We start from the raw sequence: 18,507 nt of genomic DNA on the forward strand, positions 1-18,507 counted from the left end.
TTGTTATTTTAACTCTATTGATTTAAGCTACAACAATTCATTTTATCAAGTAGCTTATACTCAGAAATGAATTGTTCCATTTACTTTATTTAAACAAGTTAATTCAACACGATTCAGTTTCCCGTTGTGTTTGAACTTACAGATATTTAATTTATGTATGACAACAAAAAGTACCAATAAGACTAATAAATATCGAGTTTAGTTGACATAAAAGTACAGGTACAATTTAGTAATTTAAAAGTAAATTTGAGTCAGAAAAGTAAGTGTATTAATACAATTTAGTTAAGCTTACTTAATTGAATCAAGGCAACGAGTTTGCACAATTCCATTTAGTAAAATAAACAAATTAGTTTTTACAGTGTGTCATTTATTCACCCTCATGTCATTCAAAACCTGTATGCGAGTTTTTCTTCTGTGTAACACAAAAGAAGATATTTTGAGAAATGTCTCAGTGGTTTTGTGTCTATACAGTGGAAGTCAATACGGGTCCATGTTGTTTGCCAACGTTCTTCAAAATATCTTCTTTTGTGTTCTGCAGAAGAAAGTAAGTCATAGAGTTGTGGAATTACACGAGGGTGAATACATGATGAAAGTTCTGTTTTGAGGAAATCTCTTTTTTTATTTCTACGTATAATGTTAGTCAAGGTCAAGCAAATGTCATAATTTTGCCTCCCTCTCCATCCGTAAAATAAATCGGGCTGTTTCATACTGCAGTGCTTCTAAGACGTCTACATTACTGCCCTCTGCATGTTAAACAAGCAAACAACACTTACTGTACCTGTCTGGTCTGATATAAATAATAATAAAAAGCTATTTTATTTCAATAGATTTAGGAAAATGTCTAATGTGACCCTTATAAACATTTATTTAAGAACAATAATGACAACTGATCCGGTTCATCTTTATTTATTCATGTCATTCCAAACACTTTGATAACCACTTTAACATCCTCCATTAACAAAATATAACAATCGCCTCTATACTTCAGTGGAAATTTCAATATCTTTGTACCATATCATGCAATTAGACATATTTAGATCAAGCACACCCCCCCAGCCCCCCCCCCCCACACACACAAACACACACACACATATGCACAAGTTTGCTTGTTAAAGTAAACAATCTGTTGCAATAATCTCAGTTATCTCATCTGGAATGTTTTCGGTCTCCATCAACGCAGACTGAGACACAACTGAGACGCTACTCATCTTGCTCCTGTTGAAGTGACATAACATTGTTTACCTGAAACTTAAAAAAGGCAATTCTTTCAACAGAAACAGATTTTGACACAAAAGACGTGGACGGCACTTAAAATAACTAGTGATCATTGTGTGATGCTACAGATTGTTGGTCAGCTATGGCATAAAGTTATAATCTATGAAAACAAAAATAATCGCTAATTAAAAACTATAAGCACTATTGTAATAATAATACATTTTGCTTTATTATACTTTGAGTGCACTAAGTGATGTTATACATTGAAAAATAATAAAAATGTATATTACTATACTAAATATGATATCGTTTTTAAACATATTTATGATATAAATTATATGATAAATATGTTTAAAACGATACATTTTATTTTCAAAACACTTTTGGTTGCGAAAAACGTTAACCGTAAGTGAAACATACACCAGTCAATGGAGTATTTTTACAATTTCTACAATTTTGCTTTTGCGTAATGCTTCATCCAAGCCAATAGGTGTCAGTATAATTTCCCTTTTGTATTAGCCATTAAAATTGGGCATTTCTTTAGAATAAACAGGACTACATATGTATTACAGAATAAACAGCACATGTTGATGTTTGCAATTATTTAATCTGTAAATGCAAAACCTTTGGGTCGTAATAATCAATAAATATCCCCAAACACCCACATTTGTTCGAGTAAAGGTGAGACTAGATGAATTCATTTAATTCTGTATGATAGTGCACACTACAGAGGTGAACAGCATCTCCTCTCCACCCCGTTGCTAAAATGCGGTACATCGCGATACATTTAGCTAACATAAACGGCAGTCTATACTCTGTCCTTCTGATTGGCTGCAGATTAAAATGCAGGCGGGATCTTGTAGCCAGGGGGGCGGGTCTCCGCGGTTTCGATGAGCGGTGGACTCTGGTAGGCGTCGACGGGGATAGTGGTCTGGCCGATGACGTCATTGGAGGGGTACGGCTGCTTGGGGGCCTGACTGGCCACATGCTCGCCGGTAAACAGGCTCATGTCCGTACCCAGGAGGAACCTCTGAACGGCACAGGCCGTGAGGGCCGCCTAGTTAGGACAACCAGGATTACGTGTTAGTGAGGTTAACATGTTAGGAAAGATAAAGTTAAAGTAGCAAGAGTTAGTTTTAATGTTCGTCATTGATTTTAAGAGAATTGATGCTTTCACAGCGTCAATTTTTTTTACTGAGATATGGAATTAGAGTTTGCCGAGTGTGTCGTGTACTACAGCATGCACAAACTGTATTGCCATTCACCATCTGAGTGCACTCTACTGTCAAAACACACCAGTGCAGTTTAGTGTTCACTTGGAAGTAGTATAGGAAATCTATACTACTGAAAGGCTGTTAGGTTGTTTGGACAAAAGTGCCTGTTTATCCTCCACAAAGGAGATGTTCTTAAACCTGTGCACTGCTAGTAGACACAGGTAAGCCTAAAACACAAATACCAACATCAGTGGTCAAATGTGAACGGGATTATGAGTGTGAATGTGTGTAAGGTGTGATGTCATACCCAGGTAAGGATGGAGAAGAAAGAGAAGGCAATAGCTGCTCGGGCTGCGTCTGACGCCTGCTCCAGGGGCAACTCTGTAGGGGACGTATGGCTCCACTGATTGGCCAGGAAGCAGAAACCTACGAACCACAGGAACGTCCAGAATCCTGTGATAACACACAGAGGTAAGAGCCTTTAACAACAATAACCAATTTGCATATTGTGCAATTACATTTCGCTGCATATGTTCTAAATTGTGCTCTGTGCGTGTGGAGTTGTGTTTATGTGTGAACCTGTGTGCGTGTCTGTTTTCTGTGCGTTCACTTTTCGTTTAGTTTTTACTTGTATAACTTTAATGTTTTGCGTATAGCCAATATGTTTCATGTACAGCTGCTTTATAACAATGAAAATGGTAAAAAGCGCCGTTTTTCAGGAAATGGAAAAAACACTGTAATTTTTAAATGATTCAATTGACAAGCACTTTTTATTGATGAGATATTTGCAAAACCCAGTGACAAACATAAGGGGTGACTAATAATAATGATTTATGGCAAAAAATTAAAATCGCGTAATAAGGAGATACGAGGTTTCAGAAGGAAAGCAGCGATTTGCAGGAAAAGTGACAAACACTTTTACGTCCAGCAAGTCTTTTCATGTTTGAAAGTAACACATATTACGTTTACTGTTGCACATTCACACTCCCGGTACATTTCTCACACTTTTGTGACGGTATCTTCAAATTAACCACAAAAATGCAACACCGCTCTCTTCCAATATGAGTCATACCAACTGTAAATTGGTTATCAGTAAAAAAATTATTTAAATGAATAATAATTATTATTATCACAATAATACTAATAATAACGATTATTATTTTTATTTATTATTTTACAATTTATTAAATGATCTATAAAATAACAAATAAATAGCTGTAACCGAGAAGTGCCTAAATAGAAAGTAGGCTGTGGGTGCCAAACTTTGAGAGATGAATGCATGACGTCCATAAAACCCTGCCATGACCTACTTGACCTTAACTCAAATGACCCTAGAAATGAATTAACTTACGTCAACTTTATTTATATAGCGCTTTTTACTATTTTCATTGTTACAAAGCAGCTGTACATGAGACATATTGACTATAAGCAAAACATTTAAAGTTATACATGTAAAAACAAGAAAAAGGTGAAAACACAGAAGACAGACACACCCACATACAAAACACTCCACACACACAATATGCACACGTGCTAACACACATAGACACACAAATGCGCCCACACACGGACGCGTACGCAAACTTAAGCGCTTAATGTTTCAACAAGTAATCAAAATCACCAGCCATCTGTGTCTAAATGAACTATGAATCACCTGAAAAGACAATCTCCAACAGCACAGCTCTCTTTCTGTCTTTAACACTGCTGATCTGGGGGAAGTAGACGTCCAAGGCCAGGAAGAAGACGCTGGCTAAGAAAGCGATGATTCCTATTGTGATGCCATAGTTACATGCGTCTGGATTCCTGTTAAAGACACAGTACAATCGTTCGCTGCCCATATTCGCATAGCCTTCGTTTATTATAGATGCAAAGACCACCATGGAGAAGATCTGGAGAGAAGAAAGAAAGAAAAGATGTGAGTTACAAACAGTTCTACTTTTAACAAAAAAGTCCAGAAAACTACCACGGTACTCTGATCGTATTTCAAGGTGGCATGGTTTTGCCATCCTTAATGTTAAATAAATGAAATGCTTTCATTATTTACAGTCTCTTAGAAACGTTTCTTGTCTTATATGCTACTGCACTGTAAATGCCTCATAATTCTTTATTGATGCACTGCCGCGCATTTCCTAACAGCATATGCTTGAAAGCAATTTCATTTACACCTGAGAGAGAAAATGTGGTTAATTCACACTAATGCAACAGTACACACACGGTACACCACACCCACCCAAAGGCCGCCGCAGTCTGTCTGTCTGTGTGTGTGTGTTTGACTAACAGTAAGGGGAAATCAGTAACAATGCTTACTGTAGGTACTGTATCATGTGCTATTTCTGGCAAAGCAACCCTGTGTACTGACGCATACATCACATCACACAGTCGTCATAGAAACAGTTAGTGCTGCTGTGATTATTGGTCGGCTGGGTGGAACCATTGATTGTTAAAGTCCAATAATGAAAATTCTGTCATCATTTACTCACCCTCTTGTCATTTCAAACCTTTATGACTTTCTTTCTTCCGCAGAACACAAAAGAGGATATTTTAAAGCGAGTTGGTAACCGAAGAGCACTGGACCCCATTCACTTCTATTGTATGGATGCAAAACCAATGCAAGGCAATGGGGTCCAGTTAACAAAATCTTTCAGAATATCTTCTATTGTGTTCTGCGGAAGAAAGAAAGCCATACAGATTTGAAATGGCAAAAGGGTGAGTAAATGATGACAGAATTTTATTTTTGGGTGAACTGTCACTTTAAACAAGCCTTTATAGAGAATCTAATGCTAATGTTAGTGTTGTATTAAAAAGATTTAATGTCCACAGAATAAATATTTGTAAATAAAACATGTACCAAATATCAAAAAAGAAACGTTACAGAACTTTTCAATCTATAAAATACAACCTAAAAACTAAAATCTGTTAAAGTACAACATTAATGGAATTGTGATTGACTCATGAATCCTTTAACAAGACTTGAAAACTTATTTTGATCATTGTCTCCACAAAGTGTGTATCTTAATTCGTATAAATGTAATAATATTTTCTGAATAGTCATTAATAAAAAACAGAAATCACTTATAATATTTCTTCTATAAATTACGTAATAATGACCCTTTGCTTCTGTTTACGTTCTGTAGCATACAGCACACTGTGCAGATTGTTTTGTCTTTTGAACACTTGCAGTACACTGTACAGATCACACTGTCATTTGTGGAAGTGTGTACACCTGTGGCATGTGCCCACCCTTACGAAAATTTACCATGGTTTTACTACAGTTAAAATTGAAAAACCATGGTTTTACTACAGTTAAAACCAAAAAAACATGGTCACTGTAGTAAAATAATGGTTTTGCCCTGAGTAATCAATGCACCAAAAAACCATGTTACTACACTTGTACCACAAAAAACATGGTTAATTTTCGTAAGTGCACAAGACTTGGTTGTCACGAATGTGTTAACTTCCCTGTTTCTAGAGACATTTATGTTTGTTTCATTTCCTGCAAAGCTGGAGAAATTACAGTAAGCCTAACTTCTTTTAATAACATTGTATATAAGATTTACTTTAGACTCGTTTTATCTGAAGAAACTTATTATACAATCATTGCGGCTGTCACAATTATAAAATAATCGTCTCATCGCAACTATTGGATATAATCGCAATTATTTCAGTTTACGTTCAAATGACATTTCTTCATCATTTGAGTTGTATCAGATTTGTACTTTTTGTGTTTATGGGTTTTATTAAAGTGATTCCAGATTTTCTGCATCTACAGCAAGACGACATCATCATACTCATATATCAGTTTTTTCTGTTAAGGTCACTCTATAGGGAATGTTACTAGTTATTTATAGAATTTTCACATTTCTTAATGTATATATATATATATATATATTATTCATTGTATAAATGAATTGTAATTAATCGTTATAACTGTCAAAGCCTTTAAACAGACAATTAATCGCCATAATCGCAATTATTTTATAGACAATTAATCGTCATCCAAATTTCATCATCGTGACAGCCCTTGTAGAAGCACTGTCCTAATGTGCCTTTGTTCAGACGCAAACTGTGATGTGATCTCCTCAATTTATTCCAGTACAAAACCTGTAATTTTCACCTTCTCAACCCATAACCATGGGGCCAACATCACCATTATTCGTTGCTACCTTTCTGAACACACTGAGACCTCACACATCCACTGCCCATGTAGTGTTTACTGCACATTTATTCATATATTCATTTAGAAAACACTTTTATCCAAAGCCACTTACTGTACAGATAAGGGTGTTTGCATCTATGCATAGTATATATAATAAGCATTGTACACATTAAAGTATGTGTTTAAAAGGAGGAAAAGTAATGAATCCAGATGAGAAGAGCAAAAGAGGATCTTATGAGCATCTTAGTCATTAGCTTTATTCGTCGGTTTTAGTTTATATAAAAGGCTCATTGTGATACTGTGAATTATCATCGCAAGGCCTTGCCCTTTAACAAAAATATGGGAAGTCGCTGCTTAAACACACTTATTGTCACTTTTTTACTGCGTCAAACTGTTTTTTGACACCATGGTCATCACAAAGAAAAGGAAAGAAAAAATGAAAGGATGTTACAAAACAAAGAACAGACCAGTTCGGACTTCTGACTTCTTACAGTGTTTGAAAAGGACCCAACATTAATTGTAGGTCATTTTACAGTGGTAAAACGTCACATTTACGAATAGCACGTATAAACTAGTGTCCTATTTACATATGGAAGAAAATAAATAACCCAGTAGTACTGCAATCAATGGTACTAAAAGCTGCGCGCACACGCATTGCGTGCGTCATTACCACAGCAACATATGACGTATCAGACGACTGCAACCTATAATAACGCAGACTATATAATCAAATAACCCAATAATTCATAAAATCTAAAAGAAAATATCAAAAGCATAAAACCTCATCTAAATCTAATCCACCAAAATTGTTAAAATAATCGTTCGTCCGTTATAAAGGAGTAAATGGTTTGGCAACGCATCATTCTGTCAATCATAAATCTTAAAAGGATGCTGATCTTACCCATGCTAGCACTCGTAGGATAGTCTGGGGCTGTTTGACGAATGCGACAGGGTCGAAGGCCGAACCGGCTCGCCCGGCTCCGAACGAGCCCGCTCCATCCATCCTTTCAGCAGTGTAGCGCGCTGACCGCTGTGCGATATTCTGCGGAAGAGGAAAACTGAGCGCGGTCACGAGTCTATCTCGCACACCCACGAGCAAGCGCGTGCCTGTCGCTGACAGCCACCAGCAGAGCTCGCGCTTTTTTGTGTGTGCGTTATCTCTTGGTCTTTTTTAGAAATAAGGTTACTTGAAAAATACAAGTTGGGCTGAATGTTGTGGCTCTCTATCAGATGAGGCCACTAATCCGTTATTTATTACGAACTAATGAAAATTATATAATTTACTGCAATTACATTATATGTTTTTGTATTTGTGTTTATAAAGTCTCATTGATGGTGTACTGACCAATCAGGTTGGATATTTAAATGACGCAACGTCAGCTTGCTTCCGTCCAAAAAACTGTCCCAAATAAACAGGTAAACTAGTGATGAAATGAAATTGGCCTTGTTCGATATAAAAATCGAGTATTTACATATGTGACAAATCTTTTTAGTGCTTTTTTTTGCGTGTTATAAAGTGTGCTAGGTGTTTACATGAAATCCAAAACTACTGAAGGACCTACAAACGCAAAACGGGATTATATTCTTGTCACAATAAAAGACCGGAGGATTAATTTACTCAATCTCTACGCATCAATTACTGTACTATAAGTGAGTAGATATTTTGCTCTTACCACATACGTGGCTACAGTGTGATTTTTAGAACGAACTAAAAAAAACAGGCGAAGATAAACTGCTTAAAATACTACTTAAGAAAATGTATAAAATAAAAGTTCTGATCCTCATTAAAGGGATAGTTAACCCAAAAATAAAAATTATTTCATCATTTACTCACTCTCATGTCATTTCATACCTGTATGGCTTTCTTCCTTCCTGCAGAACATAAAAGAAGCTATTTTGAAGAATGTTGGTAACCAAAAAGCATTGCCCCCTATTGCTCAGAGATTGCAAAGCTCAACCTTCTAATGTACTAATGAAATCTTCCTTGACAAATAAAATAAACACAAATGAAACAATTGTTGGCATGCAGGAAGAATATAGCCCTACTATACAGAAGTAATGTGGAGCAAAGCTTAGAGAATTTAGTGTTGGAAAAGTTGGTGTTGCTTTTGGAATATAATTTTTCGAGTCAGAGTTTCTGTTGAAATCTTTACATTTGATGGCAAACTTTGTTATCTTGGCCAATCTAAGCACGTATATACAGTAAAGTTTGAGGCATTGTGAATCTCTAGAGGAAATCAATGTGATATCCTTAGAGGTCTCTTATCCCACTCTTTATTTGTTTATTCTTTCTAGGAGAAACAAGTGAGATATTAAACATCTTATTTCATATTTTGTTTTCCTATTTATATTTTTATTTAGCCTATTTATTACTCCAAATGATAAACAAACAGGACCACACCTAAATTCTGATTGGAGGAGCCACATTATTGCCGTTTTCTAAAATCAATAAGCAGTTTTAGTGAGCGTGGTACTGATTTACCTAGAGTAAAGAGGTTTTAGGCTTTTTGCTCTGTGTCATGCTTCAAAAAAATCCCTCAGCTATAAGAGTAGTGTGTCACCTGTCGTTCCCTGTGTATAAGTCACTTTTTTGAGGTTGTGATTCTTCATTCTCAGTTTTTTGGTTGACATGACAACATCCTTGCATTAAACCTTAATTAAACTCTCTCTCCTTCTATTTCTTAGTGGGTCACCTAGGTCAAACCCAGGTGTTCATTGTACACCCTCTTCACAAGACAATTATCATAATTCACCTTTGCTCTTAGTCCAATTGGAGAAGAAGCCACTACATTTTTAATCACTGAAATTAGAGTGTGTCATTGTGGAGTCCTGGTTTTAAGTAGTTCTTAGATGCCAGGTTACAGGTTCTTGGCTCTGACCTGGTCACTTCTATGGTTACAGGCTGCCTTGCATCAATGTTTGTAATTACTCCTGTGCCAGTGCTCCAGTGACACTTTGACTGTCAGTGATCATGTTTGAAACACTACATTTACATTTACATTTATGCATTTGGCAAACGCTTTTATCCAAAGCGACTTACATTGCATTATCCTATACGTTTATACATAGGTATGTGCAATCCCCTGGGATCGAACCCACAACCTACAGGAAAGCTGATACTACTGGTCATTAGTAAGCTATAAATCCATTATAGCCATTACTTTGCAGCGCTTAACCGAGTATCTTTTATGTTACCTTCAGTTCTTTGAAATACAATATAATGTGGTATATGAGTATGGTAATTATTCAGTACTACCATATATGCAATAGTGCAACCATAGTACTTTTTGTGTAACAAAATCATATCCGCTTGTTAAAGGGATAGTTCACTCTAAAATTTAAATGCTGTAATCATTTACTTGCCCTCAAGTTGTTCCCAACCTTTACACATTTCTTTGTTTTTATTAACACAATGAAAGATGTTTGAAAGAATGTTAGCAATTTTTAGTTCTGCGACATCATTCACTACCATAGTAGATAAAAAGTTTTTTTTTGTTCTGTTGAACACAAAATGAGATATTTTTAAGAATTTAGGAAAGCAAACAGTTCTAGGGCACCTTTGACTACCATCGTAATTTTTCCTACTATGGTAGTCAATGATCCAAAACGGAAAAACATTCTTCCAAATACCATTCCGCAGGGCAGTCATGCACCACCGTAAATGGAAGGTCATATACCGTTTCAGGGTCCAAGCGCTCTATCAGATGCCATAGGCAAACAACAATAAATCCTAATATACACTGATGGTTTGCTATCAAACAAACACGACCCTAACCTAACGAAATCTCAGATGCCCAGACAGCGGTTCATTTTTTCAGTTTATTTAAATTGATACGAAATATTCCGTGAGACTGTAGTGTAAATTTCGCATAAATGTGTGATATGAATAAAAAGCACTCATAACAGCTGTTTGAATTAAGTACCCTTACTTGCCATGAGTGGAGGCTTGAACCCGGAAACAGTATTCCTTACGCCACCACTTAACAAACGGATTGTGTAAATGTTTCAAATAATTAAAATTAAAAAATGCATTGTGCACTCTTATAAAGATAATTGTAAAAATGGGGAAAAATTTAGCTAAACGAGTGATTTATTTTTCTGTAACCAAAAAATAAATCACTTCTCAGTCATATTACACATTTACAAGTATGACAGTGAGCTTGTGTTTCACAGATATATTTTTACAAATTGATCTTGTATAAGAGTTGCGTACAGTATAAAGGAAACCATTCTTACAGTTCACAAACTCCTTATTTGTAAGCGTTAGCACTTTTTTTTAGCTGTGTGAATATACACATTTTTATGCGTGCCTGTATTCACCACCATAGATTTGGGTGTGTGAGTCATGGTGTGTGCGAGCTTGTGTAGTAACGGGCCTCTACGCTTACATTATTAATGCTGGAATGAGACCCAAGCTTAAGTTACACTAAGGCAAGTAGAGCTGACAAATTAAGGTTCCTTATACAGCACTGCAACAGAACTAAAGCCCTGACACACATCTTCTCACTCACACAGAAATACAGCTCTTGTCTGAGTCTCTCATGAAGGCATATCGTAGTCGGCGACCGTGTTGAAATTGTCTCCTAGTCTATAACTTGCTGAGAATCACAAGGAGTTTGCATTAGTCTCTTGATGAAAAACAAAAGAATAGAAGAGGAGTGTGTGGGTGAGCGTATGGTTATAGAAACATACAGAGGCACCTTAACAGAGGATCTCAATTTGAGATTGTCTACCAGAGACGTCCTGCTTATAGACCTCATCTGGTGTTGTGGTGAATGGAATCATGTGGACAGAGATTTTTTCACCTGCGCTGAAGAATTTGTCTATCACAGTGCTGTAAAAGAACAAGGGACATCACCCAAAGGTAAGGTGCAATGTTTTTTTTCGCTTGCTTTTTTTATACAGTAGTTGTGGAACTTGGAAAAAATATGAAACTGTGGATGACAATGAAATAATGTTGGTTCAGTGAAAAAAATGCAACACAACTATGTTCCTTCGTAATGTTTTAAGTTCATATACTTGGCAGTTTGTGACTTTTTTGTCTTTGGGTGGAGATCCTGTTCATTTATGATTGTTTTGTGTTTTGGCAGAGACGCCGTAGACTAGCATGGTTTTAGCAGGATAAAATGCCAGCCAAAAAAGGTGACTCAAAATCGGCCGCCAAGAAGGGAGGAAAACCAGAGCCAGAAAAAAACAAACCAAAGGAGGAAGAAAATAAAGGGAAAGATGACAAAAAGGGTGGAAAAGATGACAAAAAAGCAGATAAGAAAGGAGGAAAGGATGATAAGAAGAAAGGAAAAGAAGAACCGCCCAAGGGTAAAGGAAAAGATGATAAGAAGGGAAAGGATAAAGGAAAGGGAAAGAAAGAGGTTATTGAATCCGAGGAGGGTTCAGATGCTGAGTTGCTTGAAGAAGACTTAAGTGAGGAGGAGGACGAAGAGTCAGATGGAGGCAAAAGAAAGCGCGGTGGTGGAAAAGATCCTAAGGGTAAAGCCGCAAAAGGAAAGTCCAAATCTAGACAGGCTTATTCTGACGAGGATGAGGATAGCGAAAAGGAAGACGAGGATGAAGAAGATGAGGATGAGGACAGCGAAGAGGAGGACAGGAAAGCCAAGAAAAAATCAAAGGATAAATCCAAGTCTAACACTGAGGATGATCCAAAGAAGAAAAAGGCCAGAAAGAAGGAAGAGCCTCCACCTGAACCACCACCTGAAGAGAAAAAGAAAAGAGGTCTGAAAAACACTTCAAAACTTTTCATGCGGTTCTCTGGATTTAAGAGGAAGAAGAACTCAAAGAAGCGACTTAAGAACACCTCCAGACTGTTCCTTGGCCTTGGCAAAAGAAAGAGTCGTTTAGTTAGAAAGAAGAGGAGGAAATCTCTTCTGAGAAATGCCCCAAGGTTCATGATGCGTTTCAAAAACAGCAAGAAGAAAAAAAAAGAAAAAGAAAAAAAGAATGCAGATAAAGCAGGACCAAAGCCAACATATATGCTTCTTAAATTAGGTGGCAATTCTAAACCAGCAGAGAAGAAAACAGGATTTTTCAAAGGGCTTTTTGGGAAGAAGAATGCAGAAGAATCTGGTTTTAAAACCAGGGGGCAAATGTTGGGTAAGATTGCAGGGGCTACAAACTGGCTTACCAAGAGGTTTCTCTCTCTTAAAGGCCGTCAAAGTGCACATAGAAGGGATAATGGCTGGGGTCGATCAAACAACAAAAAGTATGCCGGCAGTCGCCAAGCTAGCATCCGAGCGGGGTATCAAGGGTATCACAATCATGGATATGAACATGACACTGGAGGATATGATTATGATAACCAGAGCAGAGGGGGTGCATTCCACAGGCAGCCAAGCCAAAGACCCTCAAACCGATATGGCGAACAATATGCCTCCATGCATGGACAGTCTTCGTTTCCACAGCAATACACTCAATATGAAGAACCAAATAACTATTATGACATAGCATCTCATGATCAAGGCTATTACGACATGGAGGATGGATACTATGACCCGCACATGATCATGCAGGATGGAGGTGAATATTATGATGATGGTATGGACTACAGTGACCCGTATGCTGCTCAGGAGCAGATGGGCAGTTACCCAGAGGACATGGGCTACTACAGTCAACAGCATCCTTTTGATTCTTATTTTGATGATGGCATGGAGTACTATGATGACAGTCAGTATCCAATGGGAAACAGCTATGATTTATATGGAAATGAAATGGATATGTATTCCCAGGCTCAGTTTGGATATTACGAAGACCTTCAGGGTGTCTATGTTGACCCGTATGGACGGCAAGAAATGGAGATAACAGGTGATCAATATGTGGATTTATATGGGGATTATGAGGATCCTTATTTTCAGGACTATCAGGTAAATTACAGTGAAACAGACGTTGATCCATATTTGCAGTCTTCTTACAATATATATCAACCATATGGTTATCCAATGCAAGACATAATGGAAGGTGAAGAAGGAATGTATGGCGATAAGTATGCTGATTTCTCTGTGGAGAATATGCCATTTCACGGAGAAATGGAGTTCAGAGTCCCAAGACCCCAGGTTAAACTTTTTGGTAAAGAAAGGATTGATGTTGAGCTTCCTCCATTGCCTCCACAATATGATTTTGATGAAATGTCTGACATACAGTATGAAAACCATCCATACCTTCCTGGAACCTACATGGATGATGCTTTTGCACAAGCAGTTCCACCCCAAGAAATGTTTCATCCCACAATGCCTCAAGTGCCCACACCAACAGCAATGCTAATTAAGCAAGCAAATAATCCCCAGGGATTTGTAGGCCAAAATATGGCTCATATGGCTCAACCTGGTGGATTTCCACCATCCCCAACACCAAGCAGAAGGTCTGTAGCAGGGATGGCTTCCCCTCTGCATAGGCCTATGGCTCCCATGCTACCCATGGCTCCCATGTCACCCATGGCTTACAATACACCCATGGCAAATTTTGGAGAACCAGTAATGGAAGTTAGACGTTCCCCTGTGCCTGTACGTAGACCAAGCCCTCATTCCTCTCCTCAGCTCTCAATGCGTCCTGCTGGTGCACTTCCTTTGAGAAGAACCCCATCTCCACAGCCCTCTGTGCGTGGCATTGGTGGCATGGAATACTCGTTATCCCCCAGACTAACCAGAGGGATGTCCCCTTCAATAAATCATATTCAGCACCCTCCATCTCCTCTTGGCCGCAGAATGAGTCCATCTGTTTCTCCATCACTTTCTAGACATTTTCAGCCACAGGCGTCATTCAGAGAGCCTCCGCCTGCTTCTCCAACAGTCCCCAGACGGTTTCAACCTCAAGCGTCCTTTAGAGAAGCTCCACCATCTCCCCAGCCTTTGCCTGGCCGTATGCCTTCACGAGCTCCATCTCTCCAAACCAGTCCACCAGCTTCACCACGGGCATCTTTTAGAAGAAGAAGCCCACCACAGTCCCCTCGTGCCTCGATTAGAAGACCTAGTCCACCCCCCTCCCCATCACAAGTCCATCGTCCAATTGGTGCTAAGAGGATTCAAGCTTCTCCATCTAGGCGCATAAGTCCTCCATCTTCCCCTCAGATGGGTATGCAACCCATGGCTAATATTCAGAAGAGGGATCTGCATAGACCACAGTCCCCTTTAATGGATCAGAGAGCATCACCTACTCCCTCCCGGAGAAGTTTTACTATGGACCCAGGGTTCCAGCAGCCACCAGTGGAACGTCGATCCCCCTCTCCCTCTCTCTCTCGCAGGTCCACTCGTCTCATTAAGGATTCCCCACCTTTTGGGTCCCCTGGAGGTCGACTGCGAGGAAGGGGGCGTCCAAACATCCCCATGGGAGCTGTGAAACCCTATCGTGGCAGAGGGGGTCATTCAGGAACTCCAACACAAAATGTACGTCCATTTAAAACGTCCATACGTAGTAACAGGTCTATGATGGCACAGGACTTCACAGCATCCCCACAACTTTCAGGTCAACATATTGGAATGGACATGAGGGAACAAAGACGTTTTAATCCTCCAGGAACCCCTGGTGCAATGAGAAACCCACAGAGACCCATCGGCCGAGGCCGTCCTCTCATGGCCAGACAGTCACTGAGGCGTGCACCTGGCATGATGCCCCCTTCACCTCAGCCTTCTCAAAAATACATGCCCCCTCCATCACCTCAGCCTTCCATTAGACATATTTCCAGACCAGCATCTCCTCATCCATCTATCAGACATGGCTCCCCATTACCAGTGCGCCCCCTTTCCCCTAGGGCCCCACCCACCTCTTTTCTTCCTGGTCCATTGCAAAACCCTCAGATATATGATGCTTCATATTCAACACATTTGCCTATAGGCACAGAGCAAATTCCTGTAGAATTTGATCAGGTTAGCGGTGTCCCTCAGTCACCAATGCTTTCAAATGCTTTCCAAATCCAAAGTGTTCGTAATGCCTCATATGCTTCACCCTTTCATCAGCCCATGCAAAGCCCCAATGCAGTCAATGTCTCCCAGCTGCAACCAGAACCATTACCATATAATCCTGAAATGGCATCCCCACTTATGTCAAATGCCCTACAAAATCCTCAGCTTCGAGATGCTTCTTATGCATCCCCATTGCAAAGGCCAGGCTCACCTTATGCTCCAGAAGTGGCACAATTTGGTGAAATCCCTGGACAGCCATCCCTCTCTGCCCCCTATGTTTATGAAATGGATGCATTTGAACAAATTCCGGGTCAGCCAGCTTCACCTTTGCTGTCCAGTGCTATTCACAATCCACAATTACATGGTGCAACGTACAGATCACCCCTTCAGAGACCACATTCACCTTACACTCAGGTACTGGCAGACTCTGATTATATTGAAGAGCCAGTTTCTGGTCCGATTCTCTCCAGTGCTCTTCAAAATCCGAATGTCCGCAATGCTTCTTACCAAACACATTTACGCCGTAGGAGATCCAGTGTTCCCCCTGGCTATGGTCCAACAGGCTCTCCAGTTCTTTCAACAGCTTTGCAGAACCAAAATATTCGTAACGCATCATATCAAGCCCCTGGAATGGTCTCCCCTGGAATGGGCTCACCTTATGCTCCAGAAGTGGCACAATTTGGTGAAATCCCTGAACAGCCATCCCTCTCTGCCCCCTATGTTTATGAAATGGATGCATTTGAACAAATTCCGGGTCAGCCAGCTTCACCTTTGCTGTCCAGTGCTATTCACAATCCACAATTACGTGGTGCAACGTACAGATCACCCCTTCAGAGACCACATTCACCTTACACTCAGGTGCTGGCAGGCTCTGATTATATTGAAGAGCCAGTTTCTGGTCCGATTCTCTCCAGTGCTCTTCAAAATCCAAATGTCCGCAATGCTTCTTACCGAACACATTTACGCCGTAGGAGATCCAGTGTTCCCCCTGGCTATGGTCCAACAGGCTCTCCAGTTCTTTCAACCGCTTTGCAGAACCAAAATATTCGTAACGCATCATATCAAGTCCCTGGAATGGTCTCCCCTTATGCACCTGTCCCAAGCTATGGACAAGACCCTAGGAAGTCTCCAGTTCTGTCGTATGCATTACACAACCCCCAAATTCAAGGTGCCACATACCAGCTGCCTGGTGGGGCAGTGCTTTATGGTAATCAGGTACTAAATGCAAAGTCTTCCCCAATGCTTGCTGATGCTATTGGAAATTCACAGCTTCGGAATGCTTCATATAGACTCCCTTCTGGTTCCATGATGGGCATGGACCCACGACAGCAACAGTCTTTCTCTCCAAACCTCTCAAATGCTTTGCAGAACCAAAACATAAGACGTGCCTCTTATAGACTTCCAGATGGAGCAATAATATACCCAGACTCTCATCTCCAGCAGCCTTCATCTCCAAATTTGTCTAATGCCTTACAGAATCCAAATCTTAGGAATGCAACTTATAGACTTCCAGATGGAAGCATCATCACTGCACCAAATCAACAACGCCAAACCTCACCAAACCTGTCACATGCACTTCAGAATGAGAACATTAGAAAGGCATCATACAGACTTCCAGATGGCACAATAATAAGGACGGATCAGCCAATAGAACCAACATCACCAAATCTGGCCAGTGCACTCCAAAACCCCAACCTTCGAAATGCAACTTACAGATTGCCAGATGGCACATTCATAACAGCAGACTATGGGCAGTCCAAATCTACCTCACCAAACTTAGCAGAGGCACTCCAGAACAAGCAAATGAGAAGTGCCAGATACCGTTTACCTGATGGATCAATTATATATGCACCAGGTTACCAAGATGTCCAGTCTCCTAATTTGTCAAGGGCTCTGCAGAACCAGAATATACGAAATGCTACCTACAGATTACCTGATGGTTCCATAATAAGAGCTGATGCAAGTTATAAACCTTCAAACCCAACTCTGCTCTCTGCTTTAAATAATGACAATATGAGAAATGTCTCGTATAGACTTCCAGATGGATCAGTCATTTCACAAGCTCTGTACAAACCAAGCAGTCCGACCCTTTCAGATGCTTTGCAGAATGACAATCTTCGCAGGGCTAATTATCAGCTACCAGATGGATCCATTTTCTCAGTGGATCCAAGAAGACATATAACTACTCCGAACCTCTCACAGGCACTTCTAAATCAAAATCTTCGCAAAGCCAAATACAGATTACCTGATGGATCAGTCCTCACTCAGGGATTCGATGTCCCCACTTCACCGTATTTAGCGGATGCTCTGAAGAATCCTAACTTAAAGAATGCCTCTTACCAGCTACCCTCATCGTTCTCCACATATATGACATCTTCTGGACAGGTGGTTATTGGGCCAGATGGCCGTTATGCTGTGGTGTCACCACAGCGAAAAGGACCGGGTGGGCCCGAAGAGCACTGGGCTCATAATGCCAGAGATGGGCAAACAGCAGAGGATGTATGGGCTTCAGAAAAGGTCTTGCCTCATGATACAGTGCAGAACCTCATCAAATGGTCAATTTACCGTGATGAGAAAATGATGGAATATCTAACCCCTCCACCCACTGGTCATAGACCAGGGGAGACAGAGCTGCAGTGGGTACCAGATCGGGAAGGGGAGCCAATAGGCCGGTGGTATGACAAGGTAAACCACCTAAACAATAATCTTTTTCATTCTGTCTTCTAGATTTAGAATTGAGCAGTAGGTTGAATTTTCCAAGCCTAATATTGACTAACACTGTTGAGTTGACATTGATGCACTTGTCAGATGCAACGCAGTATGTAAGCTTTGATTCTTAACAAAAGGCCCAGCCAACCTCACCTATCTTCATCAGGGTATAGCTGCAGTCTGCAACTACATTGGATGTCCAATGAGATTAACAAGGTAGATTATAACTACGCTCAGGTTACCATACAGGCCAGTGATAGCAGTAGGAGTAGATAAGAGACGGACAATTTGACCCAATGTACTTGGG

At 39.8% G+C, this 18,507-nt stretch overlaps 3 protein-coding genes across 3 annotated transcripts in view; 2 read left to right on the plus strand and 1 right to left on the minus strand.

The window, feature by feature from the left end:
* Nucleotides 1–890: 890 nt before the first annotated feature.
* On the minus strand, nucleotides 891–7,679 carry syngr3b (synaptogyrin 3b). The gene is made up of 4 exons (XM_057331850.1): nucleotides 7,487–7,679; nucleotides 4,084–4,318; nucleotides 2,737–2,882; nucleotides 891–2,272 (listed from the first exon to the last, which is right to left on the minus strand). The coding sequence occupies exons 1-4, from the start codon at nucleotides 7,586–7,588 to the stop codon at nucleotides 2,054–2,056; spliced, it is 702 nt and encodes a 233-aa protein (XP_057187833.1). The 5' UTR covers nucleotides 7,589–7,679; the 3' UTR covers nucleotides 891–2,053.
* Nucleotides 7,680–10,886: 3,207 nt separating this feature from the next.
* LOC130552514 (unconventional myosin-XV-like) lies at nucleotides 10,887–14,416 on the plus strand. The gene is made up of 3 exons (XM_057330848.1): nucleotides 10,887–11,449; nucleotides 11,676–14,189; nucleotides 14,330–14,416. The coding sequence occupies exons 2-3, from the start codon at nucleotides 11,712–11,714 to the stop codon at nucleotides 14,414–14,416; spliced, it is 2,565 nt and encodes an 854-aa protein (XP_057186831.1). The 5' UTR covers nucleotides 10,887–11,449; nucleotides 11,676–11,711.
* A 91-nt stretch (nucleotides 14,417–14,507) lies between these two features.
* Nucleotides 14,508–18,507, plus strand: part of LOC130552515 (unconventional myosin-XV-like) — a 37,107-nt gene continuing 33,107 nt past the window's right edge. The window contains exon 1 of the mRNA XM_057330849.1: nucleotides 14,508–18,176. Coding sequence (XP_057186832.1) covers nucleotides 14,661–18,176 — 3,516 coding nt within the window. The 5' untranslated portion in view covers nucleotides 14,508–14,660. The remainder of the gene's footprint in view (nucleotides 18,177–18,507) is intronic.

Source organism: Triplophysa rosa, linkage group LG4 (genome assembly GCF_024868665.1).
Source record: "Triplophysa rosa linkage group LG4, Trosa_1v2, whole genome shotgun sequence".
Lineage (NCBI taxonomy): Eukaryota > Metazoa > Chordata > Actinopteri > Cypriniformes > Nemacheilidae > Triplophysa > Triplophysa rosa.

Bases quoted from the DNA above. Each gene is read 5' to 3' on its own strand.
- syngr3b (XM_057331850.1), bottom strand. From the start codon at position 7,588: ATGGATGGAGCGGGCTCGTTCGGAGCCGGGCGAGCCGGTTCGGCCTTC. The intron at 2,883-4,083 runs GTGATTCATAGT...GTGTTATCACAG, and splicing joins GTTGGAGATTGTCTTTTCAG to GATTCTGGACGTTCCTGTGG. The intron at 2,273-2,736 runs GTATGACATCAC...TGTCCTAACTAG, and splicing joins TCTTCTCCATCCTTACCTGG to GCGGCCCTCACGGCCTGTGC.
- LOC130552514 (XM_057330848.1), top strand. From the start codon at position 11,712: ATGCCAGCCAAAAAAGGTGACTCAAAATCGGCCGCCAAGAAGGGAGGA. The intron at 14,190-14,329 runs GTGCGTGGCATT...ATCACTTTCTAG, and splicing joins CCCCATCTCCACAGCCCTCT to ACATTTTCAGCCACAGGCGT.